We start from the raw sequence: 19,663 nt of genomic DNA, 5'->3' as shown, positions 1-19,663 counted from the left end.
GCAAGGGGGGGTCCAGGTTAAATATTTCTGGACTGGAAAACACTGGTGTTGTAGAACAGTGGTTCTTAAAGTGGGGTTTGGGGAGCATAGACAGGGGGGTGTTATTTATGTAATTCTTGTTACACTGGTGAAAATCATAACCCAAAATTTTTATACTGATTCTTGAATTCTTATAGTTATTAGCTTGTTTAACTGGTTACTTGAATTGAATGAGTTTAATCCAAACTGCATCTCAAAAACAAGTAACCTGTTGTGTTGATGGAAGGTTCAGGAAGAAATAGCTCTATGGCACCAATATATATATATATATATATATATATATATATATATATATATATATATATATATATATATATATATATATATATATATATATACACACACACACAACCCCTGGCAAAAATGATGGAATCACCACTCTTAGAGGATGTTCACACAGCTTTTTTACTTTATAGCAAACAAACAAATCACAGATATGACACAAAAAAGGTTTTGTTCAATAGCTTAACATTCTGGTTTGTGAAATATACATAAAAAAAATTCAAGGACATTTTTTTTATTAATGGCATGTCTTTTTCCAAATCAAGTAGAGGAAAAAATTATGGAATCACTCAATGTTGAGGAAGAAATTATGGAATCAATTTTTAATTTCCATTTCTAAAACAAATACTGGGACAAGTCTAAAAATGCTAATAAGTCAGCAGTTAAAATGGGGCCTGAAAGTTTCATAACCACTAGTGTAAACCATCTTTAATTTCCTGTATGGCATTTTGGTGCCCTAAATGCAGAAGTGCAATGCACTTACCTAAGTAAAATCACCTGACTGAAGCCTTTTGTGAATGTCACTGCGAAGAAAGTACCGAAAAAAACAAAAGCTGCGGGGAATCTCCATGTGCGTGTGAGTGTTTTTATGAAACCACTCACTTGCTCTTTAATAAACTGCTGTGTGACCAGCAGAGGGCGCTAGAGCACGCTGTAAAACTTACCGAGGTGCTACCGCCATCTTGTGGTAAATTTCTATTTAAATAAATAATATACTTATTAAAAACTCTATATTATTCTTTACGTGTTACTTTGTTTACATTTGAAGCACAACGCGGTGTTTTTCCAGGTGATACGTGTCTGCAATGAAAAATGAAGGTTGGCGCTGAATTTAGCGGTTATACCGTCTTCTTCCAGAAAGTTCTCAAATGGCACACTAGCGTACTAAACAGTACATCAGGATAGTACGCCACTTACTCCGCCACCTGTTCTGGCAAGTTATTTGGGTTAGTATGATGCAGTTGAGGATGTACTCCATGATGCTAAATGCTCAGGGACCAATCGTTTTGTCCTCGTGCAGCTGCTGAGGTAACGCTGTTTCCGGGCAGAGGAGCGTGAACTACTGGGAAATAACCACGCATGCGCATTTCACACACCGACGCTACTGTCACCGGTGTGTCCAACTAATCTAACACGAAACAAAACAAAAAACTATGCATGTTGAAGGAGATTTTAGGCGTTTTGGCTATCTCTGTGTTAAATGAGATGCCGTTTTAGAGGTGAATTTAGGTGGATAGTGGCATTGCCTGCAAAGGGACTTATTGCATATACATTACTGTGTAAAAGTCTTAGACACCCTAATTTAATACAAATTTTATCTTAAATGTTTATTTTATGACTTCTGAATTAGTGAGTCAATTTTAAAAAAAAACATTTTAGATTCCAAATATTACTTTTCCAACAAAAAAATTAAATGTTACCGGAAAATGTTTGTATGGCAGTAAAGAAAGCAACATATTACATAATACACTACTTTCAGACAAAAATCATAATGAAGTCTGTCTGGTTTTGTTTGCAAAAAACAGAAACAGGTAGTCAGAGTCTGCAGAAGAACTGTGGCGGATTCTCAAAGATGTTCAGAAAAACTTACCAGCTAATTTCCTTATAAAACTGCACAAAGTGTACCTGAGACAACTGATGCAGTTTTAAACAGCAAAGGGTTGTTATGTTTAATATTGACTTTGTTTAGTTTACCTGTTTACCTTTAATAGTGTTTAATGTTTAATTTCATTATTTTTGAAGGCATCTTTGACTTTTGCACAGTCCTGTATGTGTATATGTAAAACCCAGTCCTGGAATTACTGAAGTAGTTCTGAAGTAATGCTGAATCTAGTGGATTAACATGACTTCAGCTGTTCATGGTCTCATTTCAAACATGTCCATTGGTGTCTTTCAATACTCGAGAGATTCAGATAAGTGCTCTGAAGGGCTTGAATAGATGGCTGTCAGCATACAAGCATCCAGACAAACAGTTGAGCATTTGACCAAGGCACGAAATCTAATACAGGGGCAGCATCACCTCTCACATAGATGTCGCAGATGCAAACATAAGTGAGGTAGGCCACCATGTTGGGCCCCATTTTGCCCCACCAGTGAGTCAGCGAGTATCAGGTTCGAGCCTTAGCACAGCTAGGTTTTGTAAACACACACTCAACGGTGACCTAATTGTTGTGACAGTCCAACAATTAGCAACAGGAGAGCTCAGGAGAGATAAAGCGAAGGTGCACGCCAGAGTCACAAGAGAGAATGAGTCATCAACATTACATCAAAAGGTGGAAGAGATTATGCAAGAGAAATGTAAATAATGTTGTACAGTATGATTGGGTGGATAAGTATTTTGGAGATATTCTTAATCTAAGTCTACATGTTAAACATTTGTGACTTGTCTGTATGTAGATGCTTAAAAAAAAGCAGAGAAATAGCTAAATGCTGTGCTTTTGAATTATCTCAGAATAATAAATACCCCACTTTGATATTTTAGTTATGCAAATATGAGTTCTAGTGGGCTGTGTAGTACAGAAAATTTTCCAGTGAAGCAGTTTCAGACGAAAGTTTTTCATCAGCCATGCAAGCAATATGCTTCTAAGGCTGTAGGAGGTGAAACCAGTTATATCAGTTGTATCAGTCATTCACGTGAAACCAGCCTACAGACCAAAGTGAATTTATATTGAATCCATACTGAACAATAATATCAGATTATAAAGTCATGCAGATTATCACTCAATCATAATAAGGAGCTCAAACTCAATCTTCATTTGTCAGCATGGGGAAGCCCCACATACATAAACATGAAATTCCTGTGCATTGTGTGAAAAACAGTCTCATGAAAAAAGCCATTGTTAGCTGGTCTGTAGAAGTCACATGAGGTCACAGTGACAACAGCTGGACTTAACAACACACCGTCAGGCCAATCGACCCCTGACTCCATCAGTGCTGCTCCTCCCCATTTCAATAGTGCTCCCCAGACTGCAGCCATGTGTGAGATGATCCCACATGGTGACGATGAGATCATGCCTGTGCATCTGTAACCTAACACTTTCTTCCATATGCATGATTGAGTGGCATCGCAGTAGGTGGAAGGTGCACAAATCCTAAGTCACATGGTAGCATCTTTTTTTTTTTTTTTTTATTTAGTGTGCATTTGTGCTATTTGATATATACATATATATAGTATTAATTCCTGAAAAAAGTATTTCACATAACCTTTGTCTTAACCTTTGTCTTAGCATATGAAGAGGCATAATCAGATAATTGTCCATTTAAAATATTCAGACATTTTTGTTAATATTCATCACAAAGGTGTATTTCTTGTTCACACTGTGAGTCTTTCCCTTTCAGCTTTCCAAAATGTCAAAACACATGAATATTTACTGACTAAATCTATCCTTGCATACTTCAGCATTAGTTGGCTCATTATTTTGGCTCATCTGCCCATCACTATATCTCACATAGTGAAGTATCACTCTCTGAGTTTGTCTGACATCTAATTAAAGATGCATTTTAGCACCAAATGTGTTGTTTATTATAGCTGCTGGTTTTTCATGCACGGGTTCCTATGACAGCCCTCATGTCCGTTGGCTGAATTTGCATGAAATTTGACAGATTTACAGTTCACCTTATCACATGTTTATTTAATCTCCATATTTAATTTCATATTTAATGTATAAGATAAGGTTTAGCTTTGGAAAAACATGACTCGAATTGTGTAGTGTGACTCCAAGAAACATCATCTTGAAGAAATATACTGTAGAAGTATGAACATTGCCTCTCAATATCTAGTTTTGGACAAAATACTAACAGGTACTAATGAGTACTAATATGAAGGCCTTTCTTGCGGTCTTGCTGAAACTCGTTTCTATTTCCCATATAGACAAAGCATTTAATGGAGTTTCGTCAAAACTTTACGTGTTTTATTTACAAAATAAGCATGTACAAAATCAGTAAGGAATAAACGCGATGGGGCATTCTGTTATAAGAAAATAATCTATGATGGAGTGGTGCGATGTGGCCTGATGCAAAGCGGATTATTTTCCTATAACAACAAGCATTTTATTCCTCTTATATGACAATGATTTGCAAACAATTACAATTTATTTTATTACTGAAAGACACATTGTGGTTTTAACCACTTATAATTATATTTAATGTTGTGGAACCTGAGACAAGTTAGCTGTTATCCTGTTATGTAGCTATAAAGAGTTCTCTCAGCAGCCTCTCTTTTCCTCTCTCTTAAAATTAATAAGACAAAAATGCAGTTTGTCAATAACAAAACTTTTTTAATCTGTTTATTATTAGGCTTAGATTATGTAGATTGTCTGCCATACAAGTCTCTGACCTTTCACAGCTAACAAATGTTAACTGATATAAACCTTCTATTTTAATTACAGCTAGAACTACTGTTAGAACTAATGTTATAGAAACAGAACAGCTTCTGATAAATCAGGTTCGAGAATTCAACAATGGTGTGGTATAAACCCCAAAACAATACCAAGGGATTACATTTTTACTGCTGGCATAGAGACAAGAATATACTTCGACACAGCAGAAGAGATTACAGGTTAATGTAGTTATAACAGGAAAAAAATTGTAAAGTATATTGTCATGTGTAACATTTTGCGTTTGTGGTCAACGTAAACATTTGGGAATGAAACTGAGACTGACACTGAAAGTTACTGAAATCAGCCTGACCATCCTATCATAACAGTATACAATAAAATAAAAATAAACAATAAAATCAATAAAATAAACATAACTATCTGATAACTAAGAGACCACCAGGCCTGTCTGTGTGAACTGGTTCAGTTATTAATATGAAAAGTTAAGCATTCATTTCCCACTTGTTATAAAATAATTAGTGTTTGAATATTTTCACAAATATAAAGCATTTTGTGGAGTAAAATACATTTGCACTGACTGCTGCATACTGTTTGAAACATGAGCTAAACCCCAGTCCACCGCTGCATGATTGAGATGCGTGCTCTACTCGAAATTATTTTCAACATGTTTGTCTTTCACCACCATCCCATTACTTTATGGGGAGAGGCAGCTGCTGCCCTGTGCTACCTCACTCACCTCTGACAGCCACTGTTTAGCAGCCACTTATGGTGACAGCAGTGACAGCTAATTTGTTAAAGTAGAGGGAGATGGCTATAGTCGTGGAGATGAAGTTTACTTTGCCAGATACCAGGTCAGATAATGGATGATGTCATTGTGACAGACTAATTCAGTGCATAGAGAAACACATGGAGTCGTTCAGCTTTGGTTACGAGTATACACAAACCCTCACAAATACACAAAAACACCATGTGATTTCCATTGTCTGTATTCTGCTGTCTGTTCAGCTAGTAAAGAAGTAAAAGTATAGCAGGGTCACATATTTGATCTTGGCAGTGATGTAAGATGTTATTGAACAAGTGCATTGTTCGAGCTAATTACCTGTCACAGCCTAAACGACTCATAACAATACAAAACTGAATACAAGAAATTTCAAATACCTGAGTGTCAGATAATTTTGACCATGTTTACCTCACAAAGGACTGTTACTCACTACTGCCATCATTATCTTCTTATCATAAGGAACATATTATATCTGAGCAAAGGTACTCATGGAACACAGTGTAATTATTTCAAGGTACTTTTCCAGAGCAGTTTTTTCATCATGTTCTAGTTTACAACATCAGCCCTGACTTAACATCATCAACAATAATAATAATAATAATAATAATAATAATAATAAGAGGATGATGATGATGATGATGATGATGGTGGTTCTTCTTCTTCTTATTATTATTATTATTATTATTATTGTTGTTGTTGTTGTTTTATTACTACTGTACAAAAGGTAATACAAACAATACAAAAAGTAACAAAATTTTAATCCATGCATTTTAGCTTGAAATAATCCTCTTGCACTATTTGCTTCTTCTTGAGATCTGACAGTTATGTATATGCAGTATGCTTGCACAAATGTTTAGTGTTTGCATGATGCTTTCAACATTTACTGTTTGCCCAAAATGTATTAGGTTTACATGCTGCTATGGCGCACTTTATTTTCAGAGGAATTATGAACACTGTCTCACAGCAGTAAAAAAAAAATACTAACTTGCATCAGTTTTTGATGCACAATTAGGACATGTCTAAGGGCCTATAGGGATTTTTTTTTTTTTTTTTTTACAAATATTAGTTTGTTGAAAAATGTCTCCTATATCCACAGTGTTTTAGCCAATACACTTTGTTACTATGCAATGGTTTCTATGCAACAGACACTAAATTAAAAAAAAAATTATGCCTTTTGTTATTTACATGATCATATAGGGCTTGCTATGAAGATATACCCATGTTGCCCTGCACAGGCTGAGCATGGTTGTTCGCCCAGACATGTACCTGTGTGGGGATTCCCCATGGTAAAGAAAGCTTCTCTATTCTAATGCGTGGGTGTGAAGCTCCTCTGAAGCCCAGCTGCCATTTCCAGCCCATTAGATTTTAATGAGACACAATGACCACACTGACTCAGGACACGCACTGCAGGGCAAAAGCACCAGGGATGGGGAATTTCCCCTGCTCTCGAATAATTAGCATAATCCAATGAATATATAATATTATTAATGTTTCATTGGGTTTTTGCAATTAGCTGATTGCAGTAGCCTAGCCAATATAAAATGCAAAAAGTTCATTTTGGTTCTGATTTAAAAAATGATCCTCATATGCAAAACTTGAAGACAATGAATATGTATTATTCAAAGGCTGTTTAGAAAGAGGCCTAAGGGATCCACTAGGATTGCACCATTTAGTCTGCTCAAATCCTGTCCTCATATAATAACACACAGTCTCAGGCCTGCACAGGGGAACCAGTCATTAACTGGTGTCTAAAAAGAAATTCATTTAGCTAATTCTCAAGTAATTTATAACGTCATTCTTCAACCATAACCAGCTTCGTGGTAAACCTACTATGATGTAAGCCTGAATTTTCTAAAGTGACCCAGACAGCTACACCTTCTATTAGCAGGGTTTCCATGGCATAATAATTAGTTTCACAGCCCAGGAAGAAAATATACATCTAAAATAGCATCTATATTTTGTGTAGCTAATTAGGATATAAATAAATTGATTGTAGACTAGTATAATTTAAGCACAAGTTGACAGTGTGAGCCAGAATGCGATTATGGCTAAATTCCAGCTGGCTTCCACCTCCCTGTATAACACTGAGTACAAACGTTTGCACTCACTTAGGACAAAGTAACCTTGTGCAAATATATGTTCATTCCTTTTAAAAAAAAGTAATAAAAAATGGTCAAATAGTGTATGCATTTCCCTTTCTAAATGGGATATAAACACCTGAAATCACTTGTATGCCCACCCTTTTCCTTTATGAGTGCCTCCAGCCTCTTTCATATCCTCTCAGCAGCTTTAGGTTCCTCTCATTTGTAATATTCATCCTCCATTCTTCGTGAGATATCTGCCATAAATATGACAGATTGCTTAGCAAATCTTTGCCCATTCTTCTTAACATATCTGTTATTAATCTGCCAGATATCATACACTGCCTTTTTACAAATCATGTCTGAATACAGATAAGGTCATGACAAACATTTAACTTCTTTTGAAACTAGTTTTATGTTGTTTTTTCCTTGTGCTGTTGCAGGATGCACGTACATTTCATTTCTAATTTACGACACTGAGGAGGTGCCATTGGGGTGGTGGATCATTCTGAGCCATCTGTGTGGCATTTCACATATTCGTGTTGGTTTCCTCCGGATTGTCTGGTTTCCTCTCAAAAAACATGCACGTAGGTGAACTGGCTACTCAAATTGCCCCTACAGTAGGTGTGAATGAGCGTGTGAATGTGAGTGGACATGGTGCACATACAGAATGTATTCCCACCTAGTGTCTAGTGTTCCTGGGATAGGCTGCAGATGCACTTTGACCCTGACCCTACGTGTGAACAAGTGTGCTTGCATGGTGCCGTGTGATGGACTGATGTATTCCTACATCACTCCCAGTGTTCCCAGGATAGGCTCTGGTTCCACCATGACCCTGACCAGGACAAAGTGGTTACTGAAGAAGATGATGAAAAATTGAGAAACATTTTACCTTTTTCACATAGAAACTAAAGGGTGTGCAAACTTTTGCAGTAATGTGTAGGTTTGCAGCAGGGGCAGATTTAGTGATTTGGGGGCCCTAGGCAAAATATAGGAATGGGGCCCTCATTTCAAAGTTTTAACATCAATATTTAAAATTTCAGCATACATTATTTAGCATTAATAATTAAAATGTATATAATTTGCATTTTAGGGGGCCCTTGGCTTCTGGGGGCCCAAGGCAGTTGCCTATCTTTGCCCCTGGTTTGCAGTGTAAGAGGAGGTAAAAGTTCAAACTATACTTCCAGTTTTCGAACACCCTATATTTGAGCATTTATGTTTAAATTTGATCATTTTAAATTCCCTAAAATGTGGAAATCTAACCAAACAATAAGTGAACTGAGACATGCTTATTATGAAATTTGCAGTGAATTGAAAATGTTAGAAATGACTTTATTTAGTGGACTAATGCAGGTCTAATGCAATCAGAAAAGGCCAAAATCTTTATCACCATAGTAGGCACTTGTAGCACACCACATATTTATGTTTTACAGTTAAAATCTGCACTGTCTGAGTTGTTAAAGTGTACTGACTTTAATAGAGTCTCATCAGGATCTGAGAGTGATCGGTTAAACATTTCCATGAAGATTTAGTTTTCCTTATTTAATTGCTCTTCTGTATCATTTTTGGTCTGTGGCCATAATAGTGATTAAACTGTGATAAAACATAAAAAACAAAATAAACATAATCAACTGCTGTTCAAAAACTTTTAACTGGTAGTTTATGTTCGAAAGGTGGCAATTTCAGATACAAGCAACAAAGAAAAGAAATGAAAAGCAAAGAAAAAAAAGGGTTAACCGAGTCAAAAGGTGCTGTGTACGTTGTTTTGTTTTCTAATCTACTCCTAATCTAATCCCGCCTCTTCTGTTCGGATTGGCTCGTTGAAGGCAGCCCTCTGATTGGACAGTGTCACTGCGTTGATGAACTCCTAGCCAATGCTTGCGCAGGAGGCGGGATTTGTGCGCGCATGGGCGGGAAAGTGACGGCGTGTTGTGCGGGATGGTGTTGATGGTGTGATGAGCATGTCGGGACTTGTTACGGGACACGCAGAAAAGAGGGCGTGGCCAAAGCGAGCACTTCGCGGGAGTGAGCGCGAGCTGCTGTCATTACTGAAGCTCACATCTTCTGCACGGTATCAACAAGAGCTACTCACACATCGAGGAATTATTAACGGCACGCGCCATGAACGGATTTACTCTGTAACTCGAGCAAACCGCGCGACAGAACAGGAATAACGTTTAAGTGGCGCTGAAAGCACGAGGACGCCGCTTATTGACCAAGCAAATAAACACCAAGTGTCCTACTAACAGCAACACGCCATAACCGAGCACTGGACTAATATCTACACATTCCCAAACAACTGTCTCACAGGTAAGAGTCATGTGATTTTTTTTATTTGCAAGGAAAAGCTTTTTAGCGCTGTCCTCACGTGCCACGGCAGTTAAGTTCGAGCTCACTACTTTATTAGTGTTTTGGTCATGTTGGGGCAGTGTGTCACACGCTCTGGTGGTCCAGACTCAGTAGGACGGTGTGAAACAGTGTCACTGAAAGTCATGACTGGATGTCATTTCCATATAAACGGACAGTGTGTCATTTCTGATAAGGCATGGAGTTGTCCTGTGGTATTGGCATTGCATGCAGTGTCTCTCTCTCTCTCTCTCTCTCTTTGGGAAGCACGCGCTCCCAGAATTATTTCGCAATCATTCAACAGCTCCCTAAACCTGATCACGCGATTAACGTGTTTCTAAATTACCCCGAAGGCCTCACTGTGAATGAATTTGTATTGTTTTGTGTACATTAGTTTCCAGCATGTTTCATCACTCTCTCAGTCCGTCTACTTTGTATAATAACCATGCTCTACTTTTCCATCGCTTCATATTTTCCATATCGGGCAATCTCTAGCCAAATGAAACGCTGATAAAAATCTCAAGCAGTGTTGCAACTTGGAAATGTCTTATTGCAGATTTCACGTACAAGTGTCAAGCGGAATCATGCTTTTTTTCTTAATGGTTGATGTGTGTGTAAAGGTGTTGTGTTGGAGCTGAGAAAGCGCGCGCGGTTCTGATTACCGCTACCTGCACGGATTTGTTTACAAACAAGCCGGCGCGCTGCTCGCGCTCGCCCCCTAGCGGCCAGTCTAAAATGGCCTGCAGCCAAGAGAGGAAAAACATGATGTTTTGAAATAAATTGATGAGGTGTTCATTCCTTGCGTTTTGAAAAAAATTTAATATTCAGTTGTCTAGAGGAATGGTGGGTGACATTTTTCTTTTGTTTGATAATTCAATTCAATATGTTTTGCTTATGGAAAAGAAAAATGTAGATACTAGATGACTCCTTTCCTCTAATGTAAATGTAATGTTTTTAAATTGGCTTTTAAATTTAGATTTTCTTTGTAGAGCCAGAAGAACCCCAAAAGAGACAAAAGAGCTCCCCTGAAAACAAAAGTTTTGAAAAGGGTTGTAGATAGTGATAATGTATTACTCTTTATAATATGGATAATTGGATATTTTGCAACCACTATTTTTACTCAATGAACTTTCCAACACAAAACAATACATTTTAATGTTAAGCCATGTATATTGCTGTTTGCACATTATACATGTTATACAGAATAAATCTAGGTATATATTTGAAGTGACTTCACATATTAACACTGAATTTATCCCTTCATCTTTGATATAGTTGGGAGATTGCTGAGGGAATGTGCATTTAAGATCCACAGCATTGGCTCCATAAGGATTTGCCACTAATTTTTATTTTTTTTTTTTCCCCAAATGCTACAGCCACTTTTTTTTGCCATGGCCCGGCCACAGCCGGACAGTAGGGTGGACGGTCAGAGCCCTGCGCAGCCGCAGACCTGCAGGATGGAGGTGCTGCGCCGGGATGCCTGGCCCAGCGGAGGCACACAGCTGATTCTGCCGTCCAGACAACGACGCAGGACTGTGGCCACTCAGACCAGCACTGTAACATCACCCGTTATTTCCACACAGGACACTGTGAGCATGGCCAGGTCCCCTCAACAGGAAGGTCCACTCAGAGATAGCTCAGGTATCTTTACCCTTTATCATATACACTTCACCTACAAGTGATCTGTACATGTGGCTACAGTATGCTTTACAGCATGCTTGACAGAGTGTTTGACAAGCATTACTAAAATCCAGAAAACACATTTCAGTACTAGCGACAATAACCATGGTTCATGGTTGAGATTCCAGGAAGTGCTTATTGCCCCTCTGTGGCCATGAGTTAGAAAAAAAAGGACATGTTGCAACTTGCCCTGGGCAAGTGGCTTCCTGCTGAGCACAACCCAACACACAGTATCAGAATGCCCGCGCTGCACTGAGCAGCGTCCTTGCAGTGTTTTGGTCCGGCAGTCATTGTTCACTATATCTTTCCAAAATTTCCACACATCGTCATTGCTATCGTAGCCTCAGTTGAACCCTTGTGGCGCTGCTCTTTTGGCACCTCCTTTATAAAAGCTGCAGGCTTCTGGCCTGCTCCCCACCCCACCCCCCCCAACACACACACTCACACTGTCCATCCAATCACCGCCCGGCCCTTGTTCCTGTCCACCAATGGCTGCATTTCATCTCAGGCTGCATGGGCTTACAGTTACCCTGGCAACAAGCCAGAAAACCACGGCTCTCCCAGTGTTGCTCGCTCTGTTCAGTCACCTGCTTGAAGGATTAGCAGAGCTCAGCCCCACACACATGCATTTCCACGTAATGTGGAGCTATTTGTGCATGCTAGTAGAGAAAATAAAGAACTTTAAGCTTTTAATTAAGGCATCATCCTTGATGTCCAGTGTAGTTACTGTTTTATAACGTAATTATTACCAATTAAAGACTCGCTTCCTTGATTTCTAGACTTGGATTAAGCAGATTATGAGATTATATGCAAACCTTAAAAGAAAAAATGAAGTGTCATGAAGCACCTTTTGAAATTCTTTGACTAGGGAGAAGATGATGGAGGCTGAGGGGTTATTTCTGGGCAAAGATTAAAGATGTGTGCTGGGTTGATTATGGAGCTGGCATGCTCATGCAGGCTGTTCATCTCCATGATTGTCAGAGCTTTGCTTGTTTACTTGGGCCAGCCATGTCTTGCCAGTTTCCTTAGGAGATAATGTCTTTACATTGGATAAGTGTCTCGCATCAGAGTTTGATGGTATAACAGTATTGTATGCTAATGTTAAAGTGTCAGTAACCTGAATGAACAAGGAGGCTTGTTCAAATCTACAAAATCTCACTGCTTTTTACGGAATGAGATGGACCTCTCTGACAGTGCCATGTTTTTCTGTATCTCCTTCAGGAACCGAGCAGGATAGGTCCTGTCCCAACAGGAGGCAGCAGCCCTTGCCCGATCTCCTTCCCGAGAGCAGTAGCTCATCTGCACAATCAAGCCGTCGAGGCTCTGCGGCTGATGAGGAGTCCATGGAGGAGGAACAAGTGGTGGGCAGAGTGGCCATCCAGCTGAGAACCATAGGAGATGAGATGAACGCTGTTTACCTTCAGAGAAGGGTGAGGAATCAATTTGTGTGATATAGCTGTGCTGCTATATAGTCCAACCCTGGCCTTGTTTTGTGTAACAATGATTGGTGTGACATGTGTCAGTGACAGAGTTTGTGAAAATGTGCAAGTGTGTGTGTGTGTGCATGTAGCCTCCAGTGGCTTTTCTAGTAAATGGATCAATGTGGTATTCACCATGGTTAGTGTTGTGACTGGAGTCAGATTTCCTGTAGTGGTTGAACCTGATGCCTTCCCTCTCTTTCGTGCACCCGCTCGCTCTCTCCTGTTCTCGCTTTCTCCCCTCCCGCCCTCCCTCCCTCTCTCCTTCCTTCCTGCCTCTGTCTTTCTGTTACTCTCGATCTCCCTGCCGTATCGCGTGAGGAGTCAGCTCGTGGCGCAGGCAGGGAGTAAACACAGTCTAATCTCTCCCTCCCCCATGCAAACCAACTCCCCCTCCTCCCTTCTCCTCGCCTCTCAGACAAACACACATGATGTCACCGCACTATTCCAGCACTCACTGAGTGCTCCAGCCTACACACCCTTGTATGTACACACACAGAAATACACAAACATACCCAGAAGACGCACATCGACACGCACACTGTTATATTGGTCATCTTTACAATCATAAACCCAGTTATTGCACTGTAGTCTTTTTTTTTTTTTCTTTTTTTTTAAATAACACTTTCACTTGCACTGTCACACAATCACAGAAGCAATCAGTTCTTTGTACAAATGTAATATGCAATAAAACCGGTATGTTGCGTGGTTGAACCTGCTGTTTTGAGAATCACATGCACAGCTTGTTTTGTTGTTCCGCTGAACTCTGATACCAGGATGCTTTTACGGCACACGACTCAAATGTTGTTTACTCAGGACCAGTTGAGAAATTACAGGTACTTCCTCAAGAAGTAGAACAACAACTTGGCTGGATGTGGGTGTGTATGTATAGGAGTATAAGTGCATATGTAGAACTCACCTCTTGTCTTCTTTCACTCTCACTACACTGTAACTTCTGTCTTGTTCAGACTGCTTTCTTTTGCTCACTCAAACAATCACACACCAGTCTTTCTTACCCTATCTAATCACTACGACTAAAGATACACATACTGGGATACACTATTAAGCAGTGGAGAAACACCTGCTACAGTATATTACACTAATGAAACATAATATACACTATGTGGCCAAACGTTTGTTGACACCTGACCATCACACCCATGTTTGCTTTTTGAACAACCCATACCAGATTTAGTACCCCCTTTGCTGTTATAAAAACCGCCAATCTTCTGGGAAGGCTTTCCACTAGATTTTGGAGTGTGACTGTGGGGATTTGCTCATTCAGACACAACAGCATTAGTGAGGTCAGGCACTGATGTTGGACGAGGGGCGTCTGGGGTGCAGTTTGTGTTCGAGTTCATCCCAAAGGTGTTCAGTGGGGTTAAGGTCAGGGCTCTGTGAAGCCCACTCAAGTTCTTCTACTCCAACCTTGGCAAACCATGTCATTCTGGAGCTCACTTTGTGCACAGGTGCACTGTCATGCTGGAACATGTTTGGGCCCCTTAGTTCCAGTGAAGGGAAATTGTAATGCTACAGCACACAAAGACATTAAAGGCAATTGAATGGATCTATAAAATATACAAAGACAATCATTGTGTAAAAAATGTACAGCAATGTGCAGCACAGTGCATTTCCTTCCTATAGACCCTACAGAGGACCCCTGACCCTTGAAAACAAACATTTTCCCAGGGCTAGGTGGGGTTTTTATAGTGACTTTGTTATAATTTACTGAAAATTCATTGCCGTGATTTTGTAAAAGCATCCTCTTCAATAGGATGCTGTAAAGTTTCCAGGTTTTACACAATTCTCTACAGATGAATCTCGGTGCAGCAGTAGAGTAGGTGCATCTGTATGGGCATTTCTTCCTGGTCTTACTGTTGCTTCCCGTAAACTCCTACACTCACACACAAAACAAAGCACAGAAAGGAAGCGCACTGAAGCAAAGAGACACTGCGCCCAGGTTGTTAAGGTAAATATAATTACTAGAATTATTAGGAATTCGTGTTTATGTGATACTGGAACATAAAAAAAGTAATTATTGTAGTTGATTTAGAAGTCAGTGCTGCCTGGAAATTATTTTATTATTATGAAAGACATTTCACATATTACTATGCAGAATTTTCACACTCAAGCTGTCATTATTAATGAAAGTTCACATCAAGGCGGCTTACTTTTTAGCTTGCTCATAATGCCTAGAGATTAGAGGTCGACTGTTGTAGGATCTGTAGCTTGGAGAATTAATGAGTACGTGCTTGTTTACTAACTGCAGAGCGATTAACGTTATAATGATAGGGTGGACTCTGTTGTGGCAACTGGCCTGTAGTAGCAGTTCATGACCTGTCGTGTCGTGTTAACTGTCTGCTGCGCCTGTGTTCTCACATGACCCCTGTGCTGGCCCGTCACTGTATAATTACTTACACACTGCACACTTCTCTTCCCCCTCTGTACCTGCCCTAGTGATTTCAGTGCCACTTTTCAGGGACTACAGAAGTGATCTGTCAGTTACTCTCTAACTGACTGACTCCTGATTTCTCCTCTCTGAGAGTTATTTTTAGATGATGACTCACAGCAGTTGTTGAATAGCATCTCACCAGACTGTTGTTGCAGACATTGTCTGGCAGGGACTGCTCCACAAACACATGTGTCTGATAGAGACACACGATCACTTTTTTGTTGCTGTCTCATTCTTTCACATTTGCACACACAAATTGGAATGGGGACATCATAGATTTATTTTTTTACATCACTGTTTTGTTTGGCTAGTCAAGTTTATGTGATTGTCAAGTACTTGTTTGTTGCGTCTAGCTGTCACACAAGTAGAGAAAAGTTTTGGCTACAGCAGCTTTATTAGAAATTGCTTTGTACATGATTTAACTTTTGAATTTATGCTGAGGCTGACAGTCTTGAGAATGCACACTGTAATGAGATGCTAACCATACACCATAACCATCACACTCTAGCACGAGCTCTGACTGTACTTTACTATCAGTAACAAAGTCCAAGTTGTCTGTGCTTATTCTAACATTCACTCACTATTACTTTGTGTGTGTTTCAGAACGAGGGCGCGCAGTGGCAGAACTGGAGAGGCCTGTACCGTGGCCTGGTCGCCTTCCTGGCCGACACCATCAGCACCCTCTACCAGCTCAGATAAACGGACGGGTATTTGGCACTGCAGGGGGGGCGCCGGCGCTCCCCAACACAGCCTCTAATCTACTGCACTGGCTCGGGGATATTTCTGCAGGCCCAGAATGCACTGTGGAGTTTTTTTTTTTGTTGTTGTTGTTCTCTTGTTTGTTTGTGTTGTTTCTCAGTTGTATATGTTGTATATTGGTTATTTAGTGTCTCTTTTGGGAGGAGTTTCATGTAGCAAGTGACTGAAGTGTGTGTCGGTGTGGGGGCATGTTAAGGGGGAGAAATGCTTGTGCCTGTCTACATCTGAAGCTGTGAAGCACAATCGGTTGAACGTTTGTTTATTTTTGGAAAATTTCTTTTTATTTTTGACCAATCTGAAGGCCTGGGTACTCAGAGAATCTTTGATGGGTCAATAAATGTGTCAAAAAATGTGTTTAGACAATGGCCAATTCACTAATATAGATCATTTGTGATTATGATCTAAATTATATTCACATTCATTTACTCTCCAACCCTGTGTTTACACTAGCAAGAAACAGAGCAATATGGCAACTGTTCATTTTCTATGTAAGCATACGACACAGATCCGTGATTCCTGATACAGAGCAGCATTTAATGTGTTATTTTCTCAATTCTAAGCAAATTAGCAATTACACAGTAAAATGACAAACCCAAAAATGCACTGGAAGAATCCTGTGCCATAATTGTCCCCCAAACCTGTTCTCTTAAAATTTCACTTTTTGGTTCCCCCGTTCAACCATATTTGGAACTCAAAATAGGAAGAAAAAGTATGATTTATAATTTTTTTGGGTTTTAAGTACAACATAAAATACATTAAACAAAGATAACATGGCAATATGCGTAAATTTATACATTTTAGCTCCTACTAACTTTTATCGGAACCTAAAGAAGTCAGAAGCGTATGTCCATATACGACAAACTGTAAGCAACATCAGCGCTTTGCACCTTGCTAGTGTGAACGCAGGGTCAACATACATCCAAGTATGACAAGCATTCAAAACCAAATGCCAAAATTCAGTCTATCCAGGTCTTCAGAAAGCACTAATTGAAAGGATGGGCTGTACCTCAGGCACTGGAAATGCTGTTTCTGCTCTTAGCGGCCTTACAGAGCAATACTGCGTCACAGCACAGGGAAAAGGGCACTACTAAACGAGACTTTCAAAATAAGAGACGGTCAGGCCACAGGGACAGACGGGCCTTTCAATACCACACACTTCCTCTACAGCGAACCCAGTGTGGTGAATGTGCCTTACATCACCCTTTAAAAACCTACATGTGCTTGATTTAGCAGGGGCAGTCAGTGAACGGTGTTTGGGGTGGGGTGGGTGGTGGGGTAAAGGGTCAGTGCCTTGGTGCTCCCACCCGTACGTACACTTTGGAACACGACATTCACCACTCATTTCAAAGATTGATCACCTCCAATGGAGGCTCTAGAATTGAGGCCGGAAGCCGTGTGGATCCACCAGACCACAGGCTATCCAAATGGCTGGGTAGCAGTGTTAATATTTGTAATGAACTTGTATGTAAATATTTTGGGAGAAAATGGCAACAGGCAAGAGATGGAAGGAACTGGCCGTTCTCATCCCAGTGTATCATGTATATTTTGGTGAAACTTTAAAGTACTTAACAGTTCCTTGTTTTTGTTTGAAAGCTATATGTCACATTTATGTTTTCCTGAACTTTTTATGGACCAATGCAGGGAGGTTAGCAAACTTAAATCCAAGAACTATTTAAATGTTCACAAAAGTATCTAGATTTGGATATACGATTTTCCCAAGATTTTAAAACAGATTTAGTTTGTGAACATTCCCCTTACAAATATCTATCCTGAGAAACAAAGGTTAAACTATTTATTTTTCTGTCCATTTCTGTGCTTGGTCCTTAGTGAGGAGTAGGGAAGTAACTGATTTATTTGGTTTAAAAACTTTAAGGTAATGTTATCAACTAAAGTTATTTTCATGAATTATTAGGAAGATTTTTTATGTCCTATAAGCAAGGCTTATAAAGATCAACCAGATTGAATGAGCATGGAGATAAAGTTTAGTTCTCTGGGAATCATACTGTATGTATTTGTATCGCCAATTTTTTTTGTAATAAAACCTACAAACCCCTCAACAAAACTACAAAGAAGTAAGAAGCAAAAGATACAAAATTTATTTCTGCTGTAATTTAATTACTGGTCATGATTTTGCTGCAATAAGATTATGGAAGAAACTGAGCCAGACCTTTTTTACTTGAAGACAAAAGTTTCAATATGTAGGCTCACTGTCTTTGGACGGTGAACCTCTGGGGCCTTCAACTAGGTTGCTTGCATGTTGCCATTGCTCTCACATGGAGTTCATGGGCGTGTATCTAACAAACCACATATGCGACGTCTGTGGGTAAACCATGTGAAAACCTTGTTAGCACTCTCCTTTTTTGGTCCTCTTTTTCACGTGGGTACTGTACTGTAGTTCTGAGCATTACCAGAGGTCAGTCTTGTGACTGCCTGTCTTATGATTTCCTGTGTAAAGCAGTGGTGTATACCACTTCCTGTGGACAGTGTGTGGCTTTTTGTGGATAGGTGTATTCTCTGATGCACTCTCTCCCTGAGGGAAAGGCCTTAAGTGTGAACTGTGAACATCACACTATGCTCAAGCTCATGTCAATCTCATTTTCTAGCCTTGTACATTTGCTGTTTGGACTTTTTTCTATCAATTTTCTATATGAATTTTCGTATGTTTTTCCCCCTTTGCCTTTTTAAAATAAAGAGAAATGAGACAGTATTTATGAGTGATGTGCTGTTTAAAAAAAAAAACACACCATGATTAATATCACATGATAGCAACTAGGTAGTACTACACAGAATTAGTTTAGACTAGTTAATTTAGCATTCAGTCAGGATCAGGATCAATGACCTGTAGGAATTAGTAAGATATTACACCCTCTGGGCATGTTAGCTCAATAAAGCAAGCAATAGTACCATTTATATAACGTAGTAATATACTATTTGTGTCTTCTGATCTGTAACAGTGTAAGGCTCATGTGGAAAGAATGACCAAATATTGTAAACAGGAAAGGCAGGTTAATTTACTCCATGAGTAAATGGCTGGTAAAGAATCCAGGCTGTGGGTTTTTATGCATTCATTTCCTCATACGTGAACTCATTTTTTACCCATTAGTGTTTTGTTTATGCACTGTACATCTGTGAGGGACAATCTAAAAATAAGAACATTGTTTTTTTAAATGCAAACAAGTTAAATTATAATTGGGCCTACACATGCAATTGATAGTGAGAGGGAAAAAAAAACAGTATTACCATGGTCCTTACCTGGGCCCAGAAAGAAAAGGACCAATCAGAGGTTAGTTTTCCTTACGTTAGGTCTGGTGACAGGGTAATGATTGGCTACATTGCTAAAAGCCAGGGGAAATAGACTGCAGGGAGCAATGAGCACCGCATGGGAAGGGGACCATCAGGATTGCCGTTGATTGGTTATGCTAGTAATT

The 19,663-nt window shown here is 39.4% G+C and overlaps 1 protein-coding gene across 1 annotated transcript; it reads left to right on the top strand.

Moving 5' to 3' along the window:
- Positions 1-9,419: 9,419 nt before the first annotated feature.
- bbc3 (BCL2 binding component 3) lies at positions 9,420-18,942 on the top strand. The gene is made up of 4 exons (XM_034310823.2): positions 9,420-9,830; positions 11,243-11,507; positions 12,768-12,976; positions 16,080-18,942. The coding sequence occupies exons 2-4, from the start codon at positions 11,258-11,260 to the stop codon at positions 16,173-16,175; spliced, it is 555 nt and encodes a 184-aa protein (XP_034166714.1). The 5' UTR covers positions 9,420-9,830; positions 11,243-11,257; the 3' UTR covers positions 16,176-18,942.
- The last annotated feature ends 721 nt before the right edge of the window (positions 18,943-19,663 follow it).

This window comes from Pangasianodon hypophthalmus, chromosome 14 (assembly GCF_027358585.1).
Source record: "Pangasianodon hypophthalmus isolate fPanHyp1 chromosome 14, fPanHyp1.pri, whole genome shotgun sequence".
In the NCBI taxonomy this organism is placed as follows: domain Eukaryota; kingdom Metazoa; phylum Chordata; class Actinopteri; order Siluriformes; family Pangasiidae; genus Pangasianodon; species Pangasianodon hypophthalmus.
This window is presented reverse-complemented; position numbering and strand designations above follow the sequence as displayed.

Excerpts from the sequence above, each read along its gene's own strand:
- bbc3 (XM_034310823.2), top strand. The coding sequence starts at position 11,258 with ATGGCCCGGCCACAGCCGGACAGTAGGGTGGACGGTCAGAGCCCTGCG. Across the intron at positions 11,508-12,767 it reads TCCACTCAGAGATAGCTCAG|GAACCGAGCAGGATAGGTCC; the intron begins GTATCTTTACCC and ends TATCTCCTTCAG. Across the intron at positions 12,977-16,079 it reads CTGTTTACCTTCAGAGAAGG|AACGAGGGCGCGCAGTGGCA; the intron begins GTGAGGAATCAA and ends TGTGTGTTTCAG.